This window comes from Pseudonaja textilis, chromosome 2 (assembly GCF_049901715.1).
Source record: "Pseudonaja textilis isolate UNSWEBS1 chromosome 2, rPseTex1.2, whole genome shotgun sequence".
NCBI lineage: Eukaryota > Metazoa > Chordata > Lepidosauria > Squamata > Elapidae > Pseudonaja > Pseudonaja textilis.
Window position 1 is genome coordinate 189,225,255 of NC_141991.1, and position 21,104 is coordinate 189,246,358.

At 34.9% G+C, this 21,104-nt stretch overlaps 1 protein-coding gene across 12 annotated transcripts in view; it reads right to left on the reverse strand.

The window, feature by feature from the left end:
• KDM4C (lysine demethylase 4C) overlaps nt 1-21,104 on the reverse strand; it is a 196,363-nt gene that overhangs the window by 159,100 nt on the left and 16,159 nt on the right. For 8 of the 12 annotated variants that reach the window (XM_026703723.2, XM_087926663.1, XM_087926662.1 and 5 more), the window contains exons 2-7: nt 18,023-18,064; nt 17,028-17,192; nt 14,300-14,475; nt 10,557-10,671; nt 5,371-5,564; nt 1,540-1,589 (exon numbers count right to left, since the gene is read on the reverse strand). In XM_026703723.2, coding sequence (XP_026559508.1) covers nt 1,540-1,589; nt 5,371-5,564; nt 10,557-10,671; nt 14,300-14,475; nt 17,028-17,171 — 679 coding nt within the window. In that variant the 5' untranslated portion in view covers nt 17,172-17,192; nt 18,023-18,064. The remainder of the gene's footprint in view (nt 1-1,539; nt 1,590-5,370; nt 5,565-10,556; nt 10,672-14,299; nt 14,476-17,027; nt 17,193-18,022; nt 18,065-21,104) is intronic. The other 4 variants (XM_087926667.1, XM_087926665.1, XM_087926670.1 and 1 more) reach the window with 1 other exon arrangement.

Genomic DNA, 21,104 nt, shown 5'->3' on the forward strand with positions numbered 1-21,104 from the left:
GAGGCACTCCCTTATAAGTTTTATTTTCTTATATGCCCCTAAAGATTGTGGCTCACTTTTGACCCATACTTTGACAAGACACTATCTTAAGCTACAATATTTACAGCAAGGGTCATCAAGCGTGTCAGCTTTAAGACTTGTGGACTTCAGCTCCCAGAATTCCTCCTCCAGTCATGTTAACTCAGGAATTCTGGGAGTTGAAGTCTACAAGTCTTAAACTTGCCAAGTTTGAAGACCCTTGATTTACAGTAATGTATAGGGAAATTGTGTATATTTATTTTTATTTCCAATATACAGTTTGAATACAAAGAAGAAAACGTAATTCAAAGACAAATGATCTGCACAAAGAACTATATTCAAATATACCTAAAAACAGTAAAGTTTGTCCATCATTTTTCTGATCATTATAGATTCTGTCTGAACATTTTTAAACAGAAATCTCTTCTAAAATGTGCTTTGCCATATAGCTTCATAATATTTATCATCTGCCATTTAGATTTGTCATCAAAAGTAAAACCTGTTCTATTTTATCTTGCATTTTACAACTATGCAAACTACTTAAGTATTCAGCAGTATTACCGAGAAACGTCTAATTTCAAAATTGCACTAACAGCTCACTTGATATTTTATTACATTTGTTGCTATACAAAAAGGAAAGAACTACATAAATGAAAAATAATCTAAAGAGCAAAATTAGACTTCTGCATTTATTAGATGTAAGTCTAATGTCTTTTAGATAAAATATTTGTAGGTGCCATAGTCAATCAAGTATTCATGAATTCCAAAGACGAAAGCATTCATGCATAAAAGGCAATGGGATAATTATGATCGGCAGACAAGATAATGGGGAAAAATCCTAGGTTTCCTTTAATTTTATATATCAAGTACTGGCCTGACCTAGATAACCTGCAATGCTTCACCACATTTACTGTATTATTTTAGCATTTTAATTATTTAGGAAAATTAAATTAATTCAATAGGCGTCTGTTAAGCAGGTCCAACTTTGGTGCACCTCACAGCTTTTTTTTTTTTTTTAGTTACTGCAATTCTGGGCTACATTTTTAATATAAATATGTAATTAAGCTTAAAATCTATTCAGTCTGCAAGTTTATTAACCTTTGCTGATTATGCAAATTGTAGCTGTGAGGCTGTTATGACATTTTTGTAATTTAAAAAAGCTTGTTTTTATTTATTTTTTATTGTAATCTTTGTGGTTGAGATCCAGGATGAAATTTGTGTATGTATCTCTTTCCTAAATTCTATTAGTAACAAAACAGAATTATCGAAAGAACAAAAATGAAAGATAAAAAACAATATAAATTAAAAGCTATAAACCTTCAATTGAAACAATACAGCTTGCTAAAAATTTAACTTATTCAAAATGAGAGTATTCCAACATATTAAACTAAAAATTCCATCCTCTACCCAAAAATTACACATAAATGTTTGTGTGAAAAGGTGAAAAAACAGCAGTCACAAGGCCTTGCCTTGCCTTTTATATTCAGTATGAAAGGTTTCTTTAAAATCAAAAAGATCTACCTTGAGCAAGTCGTTCGAGTCGCTTTCCATGCTCTGGAGGAATAGCATACCTAAAATTTATTTAAGGGGAAAATACAGATTAGAAATACAGTTAACCTTTTTGATTTTTTTAAAATACTCTATAGACTATATATGACATAGAACACAAAAATATTTAGTTTAATACTTTAATGACATTCCTCTTTCTAAAATAAATTTCAAGTGCTAATTGCAAGAGATTTTTTTACATATTTATTTATTTGAATTACAGCTATAAAATAATCAAATGAAATCTGAACAAAAAAACTAATATAAAAGCAACTGCCAAGTAAATAAAACTTACTTCATCAGACTCTATCACAAGGATGCTAATAATAGACAATAATGCAGTGGCAGAACAAACATCAAGAAGTTTCCTAACCTAAGCACCATTTCTGAAAAGGCTTTGCTGTTCTTGTTCATTTAACATAGTTCAAGTGGGAAAGAACTGCAACTGGTGTCCAGAATTGATATTTCTCAAATACCCATGCCCCAAACTGTTAGGAATTCATGTGTAAGCCAATAAAATGTACGGACAGAATATTGTGTGTGTGTGTGTGTGTGTGTGTGTGTGTGTGTGTACACATGTGTGTGTGTGTGTGTATGTGTTTAGTTTCATTTAAAATTGTACTATGTTTAAAATTGGTTTATTGTTATGAAGCGTTTTAGAAAATCCTACAAACAGGATGCTAAATATTTTATGCAATTCTTATGAGGATTTTTTTGGTCCAAATATATATATGTGCTTATAACTATGTTGCATTTTTGTAAATTTCCAGTTTGTATTTCATCTTGTGTAAGATTATGCTATTTCTGAGTGTATATTTACAGACAGTTTCATTTTTACTTTCAAGAAAGTATTTTTCGTTAATTAAAAATGCATATTCCATCACATGTAGAAGTTAGTATATGTTGGTAACAGCAGAAAGGATAGGGGAGAAGCTCAAGTTATCTGTCAACTAAAAAAAATTGATATTCATACTTTTATTATTGAAAAATAGTTTACCAATAAGTAAAAATTACATGCAAAGTACAAGCGCAAGTGTACAAACACATGCATGGAAAAGGGTTTTTTTTTTAAAAATGCATTGTATTATATTTATTATATTTATGCCTTCAAGTTAGCTTTGGCTACTGTCTGGACACTTGCAGATTTGCTGATAGGATTTCTGAATTGGTTTGCCACTTCCTAGGGTTGAGAGTTTGTGACTAGCCCATGATTACCCAGTTGCTTTTATGCTTAAAGCAAAAGTAGAAGCAAAATTAGAAAACAGTCTTCTGGTTTCTAGCCTGATGCCTTTAAGAGTTCTCCCTTGTATTCTATCTACATTTACTATCTAGATGACAAGGGGGTGAAATGCCATTGTTATGCTAATAATCTCTTTCATCCCCTATAAGAATCAGATAAAGATATACAGAATCAGGAATAGCCTGAAGCAACAATTGTGTGAGAGTTAATGAACTGGAGTTTAAGTCCAACAAAACAGAAATGCTATGAATGATTTGAGGAAAAAAATCAGAATGTTATTTCTAGTACTACTTTGCTGACTAGTTCACCTCCTAACAATAATTCAGGTTCTTATAACTTCCTGGTTGAAATATTATAAGGCATTCCATACCTTGGAAATGCTGGGAAATTGTAGTTTATGTAAAACTTAAACAAAATAAATTGAATTAGTTCGATTGTAAGAGACTAAATAACATCTGTTTATCTTTCAGCCCAATTCTAGATGTTAATCAAAATGCTAAAAGGCTTATGACACATATCTAAAAGGAGCTTCTCTTCATTTCATGTTTGAAATTAGAAAACCCCTGTTGTTAAATATGAACCAGTTGTCAATCATTTGAATTTTGATCATGTGACCAAGGAGATGCTGCAACTGTGGAAAATGGTCATAAGTCACTTTTTTTCAGTGCTGCTGTAACTTTGAACGGTCATTAAATGAACAGTTGTATCTGTATGCATTTGCTCCAATATGTCTGTTTTATACATAATTTTAAAGTGCTCAGTATATACACATTGGGGATCAGAGTACACTCATTAGTTTGATAAACTCCTCTCAGGATGATAAGACTGAGAAATTGTATTAGTCAAGTATCCTGAAGACAGCAGCAAATTTTTATTGATAGTCTTAGCTTATAGAAACTGTTTGGTCCCTTTAATGAAACATTAACTTTATTAGATTTACTTTATATGTATAAAACAAAACATTTATATCACATGATCAGGCCTGGGGTCCCATAAAACAAAGACTCAACTACATGGCTCCATTGTTGAGGAATCTATTTCTTATCCTTCACTTTAATTATATTTGGGTTTCTTTTAGGATATTGTTACTACATATTTACTATTATATATATTTGTTTTTGCTGTTTTAGATATTTTTTTAATCTATTCTGTGCACCGCCCAGAGTCACCTTGGTGTGATGGGCAGTTATATAAATTTGATTAATTAATAAATAAATATACCATATATATTATGTATGTATTAATGATGTGCTGTATTTTTAAATTGGATTGTAATTAACATGAATAAATAGACATGGCTGAAATCACAGAATATTCAGTAGATTGGTCCATCTTTCTATGACTGGATCAGGAACCTAACTGGTTGGTATCACTTACCAACTATCCTGAGTTCATATCTTATACTGAAGTATGATTTACTACATATACATTGTTTTTTAAAACAGATATGAAAGAAGGGCGATTGCAGTGACTGAACCTACATCACAAATTCATGATTCCAAGGATCAAAACAGTCCTGAAAGCATTTGGTAAACATCAAAGGGAAAATGAACAATAATGACAGTAGTATGGGTGTGTATTACAGACCATTCAACCACGAAGAAGACAGAGATGAAATCTTCACAAAATCAAAAGAGATAGGAGAAAAAGCTGAACAATTTCTATGAAAATACAATAAACAAGCTTTCAGCGTAGTTAATGAAAATCTAAATTATAAAATAATTTGGGATGATATATAGAGTGAGTTTGGTTTCGTGGTTAAGGCACCAGACTAGAAGCCGTGAGACTATGAATTCTTGTCCCACTTTAGGTAAGAAAGCCAGCTGGACTATGCTTGTAGGTGTGATGGAAGCATGGATGATTTGCAAAGACAGGATGGCATAGATTGGTATTACGGATGATTTGTGTAATTAAATTTTGATATGATTTCTTATCTTTTTCTCATGCCTCAATACCTTTGACTTACTATTGCTTATTCCTTTTCTGCATTTTGCGTAACATTACTTCACTTCTATTTTCTTTTCTCCATTTTTCCCCATCACTCTAACCTAAATCTTTGAAGTATTATAGAATAAAGATTTTTGAACAAGTAATATGTCTTTGCTCTGAAAATAACATATTCCTTATATTGCAGCCTTCCAGCCTTCCAAGGTCGGTAAAACAATGAACAAGATAGTTGGGGGCAATATGCTGATTCTGTAAACTGCCTAAAGCACTGTGAAGCAGTATATAAGTCTAAGTGCTATTGCTATTGCAACATTTTTCTTCCTGTATTCAATAATTCTGTAATGTATACTATAATTATTATCTTTCTTGCCAGAGACAACACTGGAAACTTTATTCATGCAGTATAAATTTTTTAAATGATATTTGAAAGTTAAGTATACTTCTTTCCTCACAAATCTGAGACTTTAGTTGAATTACAAATTGCTGACAAGATGTTTCCGTATTTGCTTTTAGCCATAGACTTAACATTGCAGCTCTTCATATTTTTTAATCTTCCAAAACTAAGAAACTCTCTCTCTCCTCCCCTCCCCACAACACTCATAAAAGAGTTAACTTACCAGGATTTTGGTTCGCCAAAGTGGAGATAATTAATACTGTAGAGATCCATGTCTTCAGTGTGCCATGCAAATGTTGTTTTCCACATTCCAAAATACAAATATGGGGTGTTGACTCCCTCAATTGAGATTCCACAATCTTCTTCTACAATATCCAATATGGTATTGAGATGAGCAATATTCCATTCATTTACATCCTGAAAAGCAGATATGAACAATAAATCAAATATAAAACAAGCACAAAATAACAATACTCATATATCACTTTGGAGATCTACTCTCCTTTCGGAAAAAGGCAGCTGTATCTAAATTGTCAATTGATTTTCTTAGGATATAAACCTGAATGGTGATTTCTAGGTTAGGGGAAAAAGGTGAATTGAAATGAATTTTTAAAATAATATATCTCCTAAAAAACTGTAATTATTAAAGTATTAACAATAATTCTTCTATTAAAAGCACAGTTCCTAGGCCACATAAACTGTTAGCTCAAGATAATTCATTGTTTTGACTTGGGTAGCATGAACAAGATATTGAAATATTAAAAGCACCGTGAACCAAGAAAGTTTGGGAACATTTGCACTAAATCATTGCCCAATACATTAAATTCAGCAAGAGGTCAAATGAAACAAATGCTTATGGGAACAATTCAAAGCATGGCTAAAAATAGTTTTGTAAATAATGAATCTAATGACAATTACAATTTACATGCCGGGTCACTAGTATCTCAAACCATTTGATAAACATATGTATATGAAAGAAATATCCCCAAACCACAATTATTCCAAGATTTGAAACAATAAAATACCAATGTTATTGAAAGGCATCAAAATGGATTCAAAATTGACAGGAAGTCATAATGTGTTTTATACTAAATCACAGTTCCTTATTATAGGGGATAAAACTTTCCCCAAAACACCTCTCTGGTTAGCAAGGCCATTGATCTGATCAAATAGAGAAATGGAGGCAAAAATCAAGGTTAAGCAGAAGAAATTGAATATTTTAAGTTAACCTGAAAACATCACATGGAAGGCTTGGATAGAAATATATATTTGTCATTGCTGCCATCTAGTGGCAACCCAGATTTGTGTAGCCCATAGCTGGTATTTGAGCCAGATGAAGACATCCAAGAACATAAGATATAAAGGCTGAACAACTTGTGGCTTTTAGATAAAGATTTCATGGAACATAATAATTTCTGAGGAAATCTCAATAGTGAAAACAATTCTTGATGAGTTAATTAGTTGCTAACAACAAATGTTGTATATACTGCCACTTATTCTCCTCTTCTGAGTTGAATGGTTCCAGCTTTTTCCAGTTAGAACATACAATAAACCACAAGTAATCTGTGAGCTAAATAATCTTTGGTCAATGGTATAAAATGCACATTAATAGAGAGCCAAAATGTCCCACAGCCACTCCATAAATATATATATATAATTCTGATAACATAGTCAAGATTGTTTTTATTTTTTTGCCTTAACAATATATTTCATAATATTTCGCGTGTTTGTTTATCATTCCTCAAACACTCAAAGTGGTTTCCATACCAAAATTGGAAAGTTCACTTGCAGCAAAGGGGGAGCAAGAAAGCAAAATCATTTTGTCATCTCTATTAAAAGACAAGACAACAATTCTGTCTGAAATGTCTCCATTTCAGCTTTTTATTATAAGCATTTTCTTTGAATAATTAATATACTAATTATTTTTCTGACCTCTTTTTTCCTCTGTGTTAGCTATTGACATTGTAAACCAGCACATTGGAACGTATTAATATTTTAGTCTTCGTATGTAAACCAATCAATAATTATTTTTAAATGAATAATGCATAAAAATGCATTTAATAAAAACAATGTAAATATATATAATTCCAAAGTTATATCACTTGTTACTTAAAGAAGGCCTCAATTAAATTGTCAGTCATACTAGATATAGAGTAGCAATAGTTCCTGTATAAATTACTGACACTCCTTTTATGGCCAAACTACTCATATTTTCTACAAGCAATTACTAATCTATGACTATCTAGTAACGAGTACTGCACAGGATTAGCTGCACAGTTGTAGCATCATTAAGTGTAGTGGACATTGTATACTACTGCAATTATAGGAAAGTAAAAGGAAGATAAAATATGTGTGTTTTATTATTTGCATTTATGATTAGGCCACATACCATAAGCTTCTAATAAAATGCTGCCCTTGCATTAGAAGTAGGAGGTTATTCAGGCTGTTTAATGTTCTTTTTGAAGTCAACTCCTAAATGCATACGTAACTGCAAAAACTAGGCAAGAACACAAGCTTTAAAACAAAAATGTTTGTATGGTGTCAATGCCCATACAATTCTAGAAATCAGGGGCAAAAAAAGAACAACAGAGATCAGTCACTCACACTGTTGATTTTTTTCCCAATTAAAAAATATTTATATTAGACCCAGCTGGGCCTAAAGTTGAATCTGAAGGCACTAACAACAAGGGGAAAAAACAACCCCGGGGCATGAATGATGCCCAAACTAAAGTTGTCGTGTTTACTAAAATATGTAGTAATTGAAAGCATATTTGGAAGCAAAGAATATTAGTACTGAATAAATACACATTTCTTTAAATATTTAGGAGCCATCTTGTAATCTTCCCTAATATGGAAAAAGCAAACAAAAGACGTCCAATGATACAATCCTATTTGGCAGCTGCAGCAATAATAACTTCAGCAATAAAATTCTTTAAACCCAAGTCTTATGGCACACAACTTTGTATGTATGTGTGTCTTCAGAAGCAATCCAGAAGAAATTTGTAAGAGCTATCTTCCCCCCCAACCCATTTTTTTGGATTTTTATTTTTAAAATATACATCAACATCAATATATGAACAGTGTGGCATCTGGGTATCATTCACTTTGATACAAGTGGCAATAATAATATTAATAATATTTGTTACATTAGTCAAACTTATGTAATCCTAGTATTAGTATAGATGTTTGTTTTAAAGTAGTTATTCAATATTTCAGTGTTCCATTTTAATGCCAATCACAATTTTATTTGAGCTTACGTAGTAATGCCATCTTTCAACCTCTAACCTTTCCATCTAGTTATTGCTTTTATTCTATTATATAAAATATGTGTGATAATATTTCCCCTATTTCTTATTACTACCCCTACTCTAGCTATAGGCAGGCCACCATTACTAATCCTAATGTTAATACACATTTATATTATGATATAGTCCTTCATTATTTAACTATTCAATGTTTCACTGCGCCATTCTAGTGCCAATCATCATATTATTTAAACATACATAATACCATCTTTCAATCTTTAATCTTTCAATTTAACTATTACTTTATATAAAAGTGTGTATTCTTATTTCTATCTCAATTCCAGTTTTTAATCAGGCCATCATTATATTTGGGAAAAAAATATTTCCTTTCTATCCATCATCTCTTGTTCATTTTAATACTTCAATTCTTATTCAGTTTTTAGCTTGTATCGCATACTCCTCTTGGATCCTTGTCTCTTTCTACATCTGTATCTTCACTATTCATCTAAACATTTCTTCCATCTCTATCCTCTTATGCTGCCAGGCCTCCAGAGTATCTACCCAAGCCCCTATCTCCCTTTCAGAAGTATCTTTCTGCTTATCCGATGTAAGAGCTATCTTTTATGTCTCCAGCTGTATATCAAATGCTATCTTGTGTCTAGTAGCTGGTCTTTCTTTTATACAGACACATTTGAAAATGGGTCAGCTAAGGTATTGGTTAACATTAAACTGTATGGAAGACTCTCTTGAACCTCTGCTTTACTGGCATGGTAGTTTTACATTAGAAGAAAAGCACAATCAAGTTGAAAACATCATAAAGGCTCTTATGACAAATCAAACCACTGACTGATCTACTCAGTTCTACTGAAACCAATTAGAGATGTCATGGATTGAAATGATGTTTTGCGTAGAATGTATATGATAAATCTCTGCGCTACAGTCCTTCCCAATGTTTTCAATGTCTATTAAACAAAAATTTAAAACAAAGATATTGTTTTAAATAACTTGTTGAACCACAACCATTTTAATTACCACGAGTTTATTGATTTCAGAGGTTGCCATTTGCCCTACATAATTCAAAAGCCTAAACACTAAATAATACTGAAATACATATATTGTGGCCACATTTTTAAATGGAAGCTTCATAAAATAACAGTCTTCATTTATTATAGAAAATAAGTAGCTTCCATTTGGATACCTGAATTGCTTGTACTCTTGATAAAACAATTCACATATGGTTTCATATGAGTTATATGAACTCACCATGAACTGTTTCCTTCCCTACTCTTCCTTCCATTGCCTCATTTCTAAACAGCTTGTATTTCATCCATCATTGCTGAATATATGGAAATCCCTAATGTAAATAAATAGGGGAGATCATGATTCTAAATTTAGAAGAAATTTCAGCTAACAGCACATAATACTAATGATATCTATCCTTGTGCAAGGCTACCATCTGGTGGCTGATAAAGAAATAACCAGTCCAAAGTGCTTTTCAGATTATAATATCTGGAAAGGCACAGGTGTCAGAACTTACTTTGTTACTCTGAGAAGGAACTAGCTATTTATCCTATCAATCTGCTCTTTTTCAGTTTCCACATGGCTACATTTACCTGAGAAGTGTCACATTTCTGATGAGACATCCATAAAGACCTGCTAATAATCTAGTATCTCCCATTATTCTTTTTTTTTTCTCATTACTTTCTTCTGTCAATCTTTTAACCCAATTTTCTCATAATTATGCCATCTAACAAAATGGCATGGAATTGTCCATAAAATCACCAGGAATCATGATTGGCTTGAAGGCACAAGGAAAATATTTTAGAGACATCTGCCACTTACGCAACATGTAGATGATTACTGAAATACAAAATCATAAGGAAATGATTATATAGCTTATTCCTTTCAAAGAAAACACAATAATGGCTGACCCAATTAAAGCATTAATTTTGCCAGATATTGCTAAATACCATTTTTACCATAAATGTGTGATGATCTATTTTACATTCAAATGCAGGATACAGGCTGTAAGCTCATTTCATAAAATATATCTGAATTCAAAAGAAATGGACCATAGCTACATTCAATTTATGTTTCTTATTTGTAGTGAAAATAATAATAACATCAGACAGACAGCTTAGGAGGATACAAATAATGTGCCTACTTTGTTATATATGCTTCCATTAATATCTGCTCCATAGATTGGTGCCACAAAAGTTAAATTTTTCCAGTATTTACGTTCTAAGTCTTCAAAATCTAAATGTCTTGGAGTACAATACCTGTAAAAGAAACAGGGAAAAGGCAATGGTTTCAAAGAATTAGTATTTATATATAAAAAAATGTTCACTCCTTGTATAACTAAACAAACCTTTAAATAAACCTTAAATTAACAAAGAACACTCTGTGTATGTATTTTGTCCACATGCATACATACATGTGTCAGCCTATTAATCTTCTTGAAAAATTGAAACCATTTTTAATCTTGTTCTAACGGTTAATACCAACTTTACACAAGTAGTAGTTCAATCTTTTAGTTAATAAAAGTTACTTACTTTAATGTTTTACACTTGTTCTGAATGCATTTTATTATTGTTGCATTTAAAATTAACAACAAAATCCTTTTTCAAAAATGTCATAAGCTAAAGAAAAAAATGAAATGAAAATCCAACACAGGTGTGTAATTTTTTCATTCTTAAGGACACTAATTGAAACATTAGGTGCTGCACCAGAATCCTAGATATCATAGTTGATGGAAGGATAAAGGAAATTAGTTTTTTCCCCTCACAGTAATCTTTTCTTTTTCAGCAAAATTTACTTAGATTGCTTGAGAGGAAGTGAAATATTTACTGTTTTCTGCCAGTGAACTTGGTTCAGTTTCTAGAGTTCTGACTGACAATTGGAAACAGATATTTTGCAAACTTTTCCCTAGGCTGCCAAAAGATCATGGATCAGCATGTACTATCATGAAGAGCTTTCCAGTGTGATAAAGCACCAATCAATAGAGAGCTAAAACCATGACACAGGGAAGCAGCATTTACTGCAAGTCGCACAGATAGCTTTAAAATATTTCATGTGACCCATAGATTGGCACCTCAGTTTTCAGGCAGATAATTCCCCATTTCTCTTTGTCTAATTGTCAATGACCACTCCTTCGTACCTCTTTCCAAGTTCTCTTAGTGTGCTGTATCTTCCTTACACAGAAATAATTAGTTGATTATTACTTTAGGGGAATGCAAGTAATTTAACATCTATTATCACAGCTAGGTACATTTCTAACATACAATGCTATAAATGCCCACCCTCAGTTCCAATCAGTACTTTTAGTTACAGATCAGGAGGACAAAGAATTGGTTTATAGCTGCAAGAACCTTGTCCACATGCTCAGACTATCACAACAACTGAAATAAATATCCTGGAAATAGGCATATGATACACTGGACATCAGTAAAGAGGGGTTGGTTTTAGCTTTAAAGTACAAGAATTGCCATGGTAGGCAACTCGGGATTAAGATATCTCACTCATCAAATCACATAAACTCCACGGAAGTATATTCAGTTGCCATCATGCCAAATCCTCCAAATTTATTTTCTAGTCCTCAGTGGTGGGATTCAAAAATTTTTACTACCAGTTCTGTGGGTGTGACTAGGTGGGCATGGCTTTTTTGCACACACACCCCTTTTAGGGGAATTCTGGGCCTCAGGCAAGCCTCCAGGGGGGGGGGTGTTTTTGCTCCCAGAAGACTTCCCTGAGGCTCAGGAAGAAAATGGAACCTGGAAGGGGCGCACAGCACGCACACACGCACACACACACACACACACACTCCATTTTGGGGCCTTCTTGGCCTCAGGGAAGCCTCCGGAGGGGGGCTTTTTGCTCCCAGAAGGCTTCTTTGGGGCTCAGAAAGGAAGAAAATGGAGCCTGGAAGGGGTGTACAGCATCCCCCCCCCCACGCTTCATTTTGGGGCCTTCTGGACCTCAGGGAAGCTCCCTGGAGGGCTTCCCTGCAGCCCAGGAAGGCAAAGAATGGAGTGCAGTGGGTCTGTGCCCCCCTCCCTCCATTTTTTGCCTTCCTGGGCCTCAGGAAGCCTGGGCAAAGCAGTAAGACAGCAAAGGGAATCCCAGCACAGCTGATTGTTGGGAGGGGAGAAATACCTTAAGGAATGACTGGGCAGGGAAGAATGCAGTCAGCAATGTCAGGCATACGCGTAATGTTGCGCATTCATGATAAATACTGACTGGGAGGGGAGGAGAGGGATGACTAGGTCAGGGGTGTGGCCAGCTAGAAGTTACTACCAGTTCGACAACCTACGTCAAATCCTTGTCACCGGTTCGCCCGAACCGGTGCAAACTGGCTGAATACCTCCACTGCTAGCCATGATCCTGCCTACTTCACTACCACAATTTCTTTAAATAAAGGAATATTGTTAGAAATGTAAGTCACCTAACAGCTATTTGGGGTTAGAAATATATAAACCAATAAATCAACAAATATATTTACTCTTAATTATCTAATAGGAATAAGAATTCTTTTCAAATAATGAAATCATCTGTATTTCAGGCAACTGAAGTAGTTTTACTTCTCCTGAAAACTTGTTATAGAATTTAGAGCTTCAAAATCATTAGAAAGCTGTCTAAAATTCTTACTGGTAGGGGTTCTCAAAATGGGGGTCATAACTTACTGGAGAGGAACAAATTTGAGAGAAGTCACACTCACTCCCATTCTGCGTAAATACATTCAGCCAACTGCTACTACTGGACTCATAAAGCATTGGGTGCAAGTGCTATTGTTTTCCTTTGATGACATTTGTGCGAGTATTTCAAACCATCCACAGAGTCAGAGAGCCATCCAAAGTGACCTGCCCAGGATCAAGATGTTCTTGTCTAGTCTCATTTTCCACTTATTCAGAGATTAGCTGCATGCTTTTCTTGGAATAGGCTGAGTATGCTGTAACAGGCTAAACTGTACCAATAATGGATTCTCAGAGGAGCATCTGCAATGCTGGACCAGCAGACCTCCAGGTACAGCATCTTTCTACTTTAAAAAATAAGATGGTTGCAAAAGTCTCTCTTAGGTTAAAGTTTCTAGATAAAGCCCCTTCCTCAACAATAAATTGTAAAAGAGACTACTTGCTTATGGGCAAACTCTCTCGAAAGGAAATCAATATAATCATTTAATACTTTATTAGGGTTAATAAAATTGTCCCCAGGATTCTGCCTGAGTGAAATGTGACACAAATAAAGAAGTTTATTTCTGACTATGAAAGTGAAAATATATGGACAAATCAGAAAGAGCACTTCCAGCTGACAGGCCCAGTGTCTTAACTGCTGAGCCATCATGCCGTCCCTATGAACAAAATATCTTCTAAAATTAACATTATGGAAATCAACAATACTATCTTGAAAAAATAGTTTTAAGCCACAGGAATAAAATGCAAAAAAATACTGAAGTAAGGGAATCTATTTATTAATATAAACTGAATGGAATGATAAATGAATAAATCCATCTCACATCCTTCTTATCACAGCGTCATTACTAGTAAATGTTCTCTTACTGTGACCAAATAGCTTAGATATCTAAGCAGTAAACCTCTATTCATTTATTTTTCCTAATCAAGAAACTTACCAAAAATCATAAAGAATAATAAATAAATCATTTATTCTGAATTTCAAGGATAAACAGTCTGAAAGAACAGATACACAAGTCCCAAACAAAACATTTTTCCAAGTAAGTGCCCTATTTTGACTTTATGGATGGGTTGCCCACCATTAAATATTTGAGACCAGAACAGCAGTAAAATATCAACTGAATCTAAGTGTAATTAACAGCATATGTGGTTAATTAAATATAATTTAAATTGTGCAGCTTATGCAACTTTATGAAACGAAGTATGGAATGAATATACCTACATGTTACTATTAGCAAGTTGCCTAAATTCTTTCACAGTCATTGGCTTTTTTTGAATGTTGTATTGAGTGAAGAGACCTGATTGACCAGTTACTATCTGTTGAATAGGAGCTGGAATCATCAGATCATCAATGTCATCATAACTTTTTCTTGGCTTCCATTCCTTAGGAGGAATTATCTAGAAATTTAGAAAGAGAAATTTAGTTTTAAACAATGAAAAGCAAATCCTTACATTGAGACAATTTGTATAAGTAAACCTAGGAAGATCACCACAAAATGTTCATGTAAGGATAGACTATATTTCCACAATATTAACCAAGTTGTTAATATAGCAATATTTGTGAACAGTTTATTTCCACCGACTTCAAGGTGAATAATGTTTACCATTTCATTACTATTTCTTTTTTAAGACTATACTTCTGTTATTTTAATTTTAAAATAAACAACTGTTGCCTGAAACAGTGGCCTGAATAAGCAAGACTGCTTGTTGGTTAATCTAAATGGCTCCCCGAGTCAATTCAGGAGAATAACGCTGAATAAAAATGGCATCCTTCCATTAAGTTCCCTATATATATATTAAAATATATAATTAATCCATAACGTTATATCATTGTATTATGTATGTATTACCATCATTTATAGCAGTACCACATTCTAAGGAGCAAGAATAAAACTTATATGTTACGAAGAATCAAGAATAAACTCAATATGAGAATATTGCTTTTTGAAAAAGCATCATTTATCTGTTGTCTAGGTATGTCTATGTACCAAGTGTAAGAGTTTATTTGGATTTAAATCTGATGATTCAGAAAACAGCATACAAAAAATGTTTTTCACAATATTTACCAAGCAATTCTAACATTACCTTGAGGCTGTCATATATGGATGAGTAGAAACAGTTTTTAACTAAATCCTTCTGACAGGGAGGGCTTTTTGTTCATGGCCTGAATTATTCCTTCTTTCACTTTGAAGAGAGTTGTATACACTTGCACAATTTGGAAGCTTTTCTAAATTCACAATTCCTCCTTGAGGAACAAGTGACATCTGTGGCTAGAAAGGCTTTTGAATAACTAGATTTTATGTGCTAATTGTGACCTTTCTTTAATCAAGATGCCCTGCTCACAGTCATTCATGTTCCACTTACCTCCTATTTCAATGGTTAATATCACATACATGTTCATCTGCTTGTCCAAATAGTTCAAATACGCTCAACTCCTTCCAAATCCCATCTTTATGGCATTATGACTTGATGAGTGTTCTTAAATGACTGCCCCCACTAGGGAATGTTTGCTTAAATGTAGTGGCAGGCCTTGGTACATGAAACACCAGAGCTTTGATATAGTGTCTCCTAAGCACTCTTACCCAGGAGTGGGATTCAAATTTCTTAACCGGTTCTATGGCATGGCCTAATTTGTGGGTGTGGCTTGGTGGTCATGTGACTGGCTGGGCATGACTTGAATGTAAATATTATAAATATTTATGTAAATATTGATTTTTTTTATTTAAAAAAGCAACTTTTACCCAAAATCAGGCAGACAGGCAGATTGAGTTGCTCACAGAATCACATATTCACTCAGAAATCTACCATTCTGCCATCAGCTACCTGAGTCTGCACTGAAAAATAGAAGCTTCAGTCCTAAGGAAGATTCAGCTCTGCTTTTAGATTAGCTAGAAAGCAAGAAATCCAACGATTTCCTGCTTTCTAGTTAATCTAAATCTCCCAGCACAGCAGAATAGCTGATGGTCAGAAAAGAAAAAGGAAAAATAGCAACTTACCAAATGCAGGCAAGTTTGGTGGCGCACCTGCCAGGTAAGGAGTGAGTAGGCAGGGAGGGGAGGGGTTAGCCAGTGGCGCAATTTACCAGTTCTCCAAACTACGCAAAATCGTAACAATCGGTTCTATAGAATCCCACCCCTGCTCTTACCTCATATTGGAATACATATAGCATCCAAAAAGTTGTTATTTGATGTTAATGTCTTATTTTATTGCAACAGAGAGAGTCAGAAATCAATGTTTCTTTTCTTTTTCTTTTCTTATCCTTCCTCACTTCTCTTTCCCCTTTTCTTCCCTACTGCTTTTCTATTTACTTTTGTATTTTACAATATATATAAATCAATGAAATGTTAAACTGGAATACATATAGCATCATGATATGCTATGTAGTTGCAGGCATTATAGCAAAAGAGAAGATGACATACTGTAGATCCAGGAGAAACGCAAGCTAATAAAGGCATCATCATAAGATCTATGCTACAGTAATGACAGAATACAGCAGGATATGGGCTACATTTTAGGGTTGTTGGAATATATTTAATAGTTCTGACAAAGGTCAGATTGCAACCATTGCAACTATCATAACAACAGTAACAGCATTTAGACTTATACACTGCTTCAATAGTGCTTTACAGCACTCTCTAAATGATTTAGAGAGTCAAGAAATTAGAAGACTAAGTCAACTTTGAGCTGATCAGGATTGAACTCTTGGCAGTGGGCAGAGTAAGCCTATAATACTGCATTCTAACCACCGTGCCACCACAGTAAAATGCCAAAGCATCATGTGACCATGGGAATGCTGCAATGGTTGTAAGTGAAAAATAGTCATAAGTCACTTTTTTCAGTGCCATTGCAATTTCAAGTAGTGACTAAACAAATTGTTGCACATCGAGGACTGTCTGTAATGTAGTAACATTCATTGTTACTCCATCTAAAATATTTTTTTAAAAAAATACCTTTGCTAAACCAGCACGATGAGCACCTTTTGATTCCATATACGCCAAGTATTTATTAAAATCTTTGAATTCATCCATTGTCGGTCGAAATGTCATAATTTTGCAGCTTGGATTTGGAGGGGAGTCTAATGATTGAGCAGCCATAGCTGCTCAGCGTTAGACCTGCTGATAAGGAAATACATATTGATTATTATGAGCTCTATTTGAACAAAACATATTATATAAATGGATTTTATCTAAATTTAAACTTACATTCTTAAAGTTCTATTTTTACAATGATTTTATACAATATCTTCAAGATAATATGAAGAGGCCATTAAAACCAGAACAAACTGAAAGAAAACAGTAGTTAAGGGCCAGAAACTCTAAAAACTTAAATCACCATTAATTCCTTGACTTTACATCTAAGCCTTCAGTATAATTCTATTCTACATGCAATTATATTTATCTAGGATTCAGTCTCTAAACAATTCTCCCAGAATTCTCAGGTCATTTCTATGGGCCTTGGTACTTAATTCCTATCTATGCAGTAATCACTTTGGGACATAAATACAGTAAGCCCGTCTAAAGAAGAATGTTAGATCACCTCCAGTTTAATCGAGTCTTTGATATAGAATTTTACATTTCAAATGGGGCAATTTAACTGAACCACGCACAAGTTTTCTATTCTCTGTAATAGGTGAAAGATACTTTTTATGCTTGGAGGTTGGCAGATGATATAAAAAGAATTTCTGAAAATTCTTCTACAATGGTCATTGCAGCTACAAAATTTGCCTTTGAACCTATCTGAATGTATTCTATAGAATATTTTAAAAAGCTTTCCACAAATGAAATGCCAGTGTTGCCATATTTTTGAAGGGATTAATAAATCCATGAAGTAAAAAAAGCAAATACAAAATTAATCTTATACAATACCTGGTTAAGAAATCAAACTATTTTTTAAAAAGTATATATCTGGTAAGGAAGATGGAAGAGAAATTATAATTTTTACCTACCAATTCTGTATTTTCTTCTATTTCAACTCAGTTTTCTTCTGCCTATGGATTAGGGAAGAGATGAAAGAAAAAAGAAAAATGAAATATTTATATTACTGCATAAGAAAGCTTCCAGATATTTTCAATATATAAAATTTGCTTATTTTAAAATGAGTGTATAAAATTGTCCTAAATTTTTTAAAAAAATCTAAAAACACTCAGTAAATGAAACAAGCATTCAGTAAAACCAGCGAACAGGAACAACTAAGAGACATTTGAAATTATATCAGAGATTTTGTAATGTCAAAATCATTAACTCTGATTTGTCACAAATAATGTACACATAGTCTTCAAATTACAACCATTGATTTAGTGACTGTTTGATATTACAACAGCACTGAAAAAAGACTTATGACTGATTCTCACATTAATGACTGTTGCAGTGGTAGGATTCAAATTTTTTTATTATCAGTTCTGTGGGCATGAGTTGATGGATATGTCAGGGGAAGGATACTGTAAAATCTCTAGTCAGAGGTGGTATTTGCTGGTTCTCTGAACTACTCAAAATTTCCACTACCGGTTCTCCAGAACTGGTCAGAACCTGCTGAATACCACCTCCGTTCTGTTGTATACCTCCCGAGGTCACATGATCAAAATTTGAACACTTGGCAACTGGCATGCATCTACAACAGTTGCAGCCTCCCAGAGTCACATAATCATTATTTGCAACCTTCCTAGCTGGCTTCTAACCAGCAAAGTTAATGGCAGAAGCCAGCTTTGTTCCCTTGGCTGTGTGACTTACTTAACAACTGCAGTGATTTGCTCAACAACTATGACAAAAAAGATTACAAAATCAGGCATGACTCACTTAAAAATTGCTTTGCTTAGCAATGGAAACAGCTTTTAAGATGAGGACTGCATGTAACCGATGCCGAACACATTTATAAAATTATTCCAATATCTATCAGTTTTGATTAATACACTTGTTTAAAATATTGACATTTACACTTAAATAGCAAAAGTTAATTTTAATTTCTTCAATATTCTATCATAGCAGTGACAAAAAGTCATGTAGTTAAATGCCAAAGCTGTTTTGATAAACTTGGCTACGAGACCTGAAAAAATAACAAGAATAGGTAGGTTTATTACAGGTATCTTATATAGTATACAGTTGTGCTCATAAGTTTACATACCCTGGCAGAATTTATGATTTCTTGGCCATTTTTCAGAGAATACGAATGATAACACAAAACCTTTTCTTTCACTCATGGTTGGTGGTTGGCTGAAGCCATTTATTATCAATCGTGTTTACTCTTTTTAAATCATAATGGCAACAAAAACTACCCAAATGACCCTGATCAAAAGTTAACATACCCCAGTTCTTAATACAGTGTTTTGCCCCCTTTAACATCAATGACAGCTTGAAGTCTTTTGTGGTATGTATGGATGAGGTTCTTTATCTTCTCAGATGGTAAAGCTGCCCATTCTTCCTGGCAAAAAGCCTCCAGTTCTTATAAATTCTTGGGCTGTTCTTGCATTAACTGCATGTTTGAGATCTCCCCAGAGTGGCTCAATTATATTGAGGTCAGGAGACTGAGATGGCCACTCCAGAACATTCACTTTAGTCTGCTGTAGACAGTGACAGGTCGACTTGGCCTTGTGTTTAAGATCATAGTCATGTTGGAATGTCCAAGTACGTCCCACGCACAGCTTCTAGGCTGATGAATGCAAATTTTCCTCCAGTATCTTTTGATAACATACTGCAGAATTGCCATCAATTCTGACCAAATTTCCTGTGCCTTTGCACCTCACACATCCCGAAAACATCAGTGACCCACTTCCGTATTTCACAGTAGGAATGGTGTACTTTTCATCCCCTTCCTGACTCCTCTCCAAATGTAGCGTTTATGGTTGTGGCCAAAAAGCTCAATTTTGGTCTCATCACTCCAAATGACTTTGTGCCAGAAGGTTTGAGGCTTGTCTCTGTGCTGTTTGGCGTATTGTAAGCGGGATACTTTGTGGCATTTGCATAGTAATGGCTTTCTTCTGGCAATTCAACCATGCAGCCCATCTTTCTTCCAGTGCCTCCTTATTGTGCATCTTGAAACAGCCACACCACATGTTTTCAGAGTCCTGTATTTCACCTGAAGTTATTTGTGGGTTTTTCTTTGCGTCCCAAACAATTTTCCTGGCAGTTGTGGCTGAAATTTTAGTTGGTCTACCTGACCGTGGTTTGGTTTCAACAGAACCCCTCATTTTCCACTTCTTGATTAGTGTTTAAACACTGCTGATTGGCATTCGCAATTCCTTGGATATCTTTTTATATCCCTTTCCTGCAATGGTGGTATTCAGCCAGTTCGCACCAACTCGGGAGAACTGGTTGCAACCATTTGGCCTGGGTCACCGAACCAGTAGCAATTTCTGGCTGGCCACGCCCCCAACTCAATCACCTGGTCACCCAGCTGCTGCTCACTTGCCCCTTCCGGCTGCTCAATGCTTGCTCTCCTTTTCTGGCTGCTCAATGCTCTCCCCGCCCACCCCCGCCCTATATACGTTGCCTTCACCACATGGCCCAGCTAAGTGCCTTGCCAGTTGCCTTGCCGATGCCTGGTCAGCTCAACTTACCAAAGGTAAGCAATGCATGTCGCCCACTCACCCTTCACCTTGGGCCGGGGCCCAGGGGCCCAGGGACATGCTATTCTCCGAGGTCCTGGAGCCTCCACCTGCCTCGGCCAGGTCGGGAAACATGTGATTCCCTGGCTCCAGCCTTGCTCAGGAGCTGCCGCCTGGTCACCACCTGCTCTCCCTTAAGCATGATGCATCACCCAGTTTCCCCTCCTTCAGAGGCCCCGGCCCTTAATCTCCTCACTTCCCTATGACCGCTTCTTTTGTCGTCAGTTGCTACGACCTTACCTTCCTCCCGTGGCTGGCTGACAGGGAAGGCAAGCCACGGCTCAGAGCTGCTGGGCTCCCCACCAGCCCGCATCTTGCCACCCTTGTCATGAGATGCCTGCAGCCGCTGCCTCTTTTTTCGGTGTGGGGAAGCCTCCCAGCTGATGCCTCTTTGCCAGCCAGAACCAAGCAGGCTGGCTAGAGGCTTCTT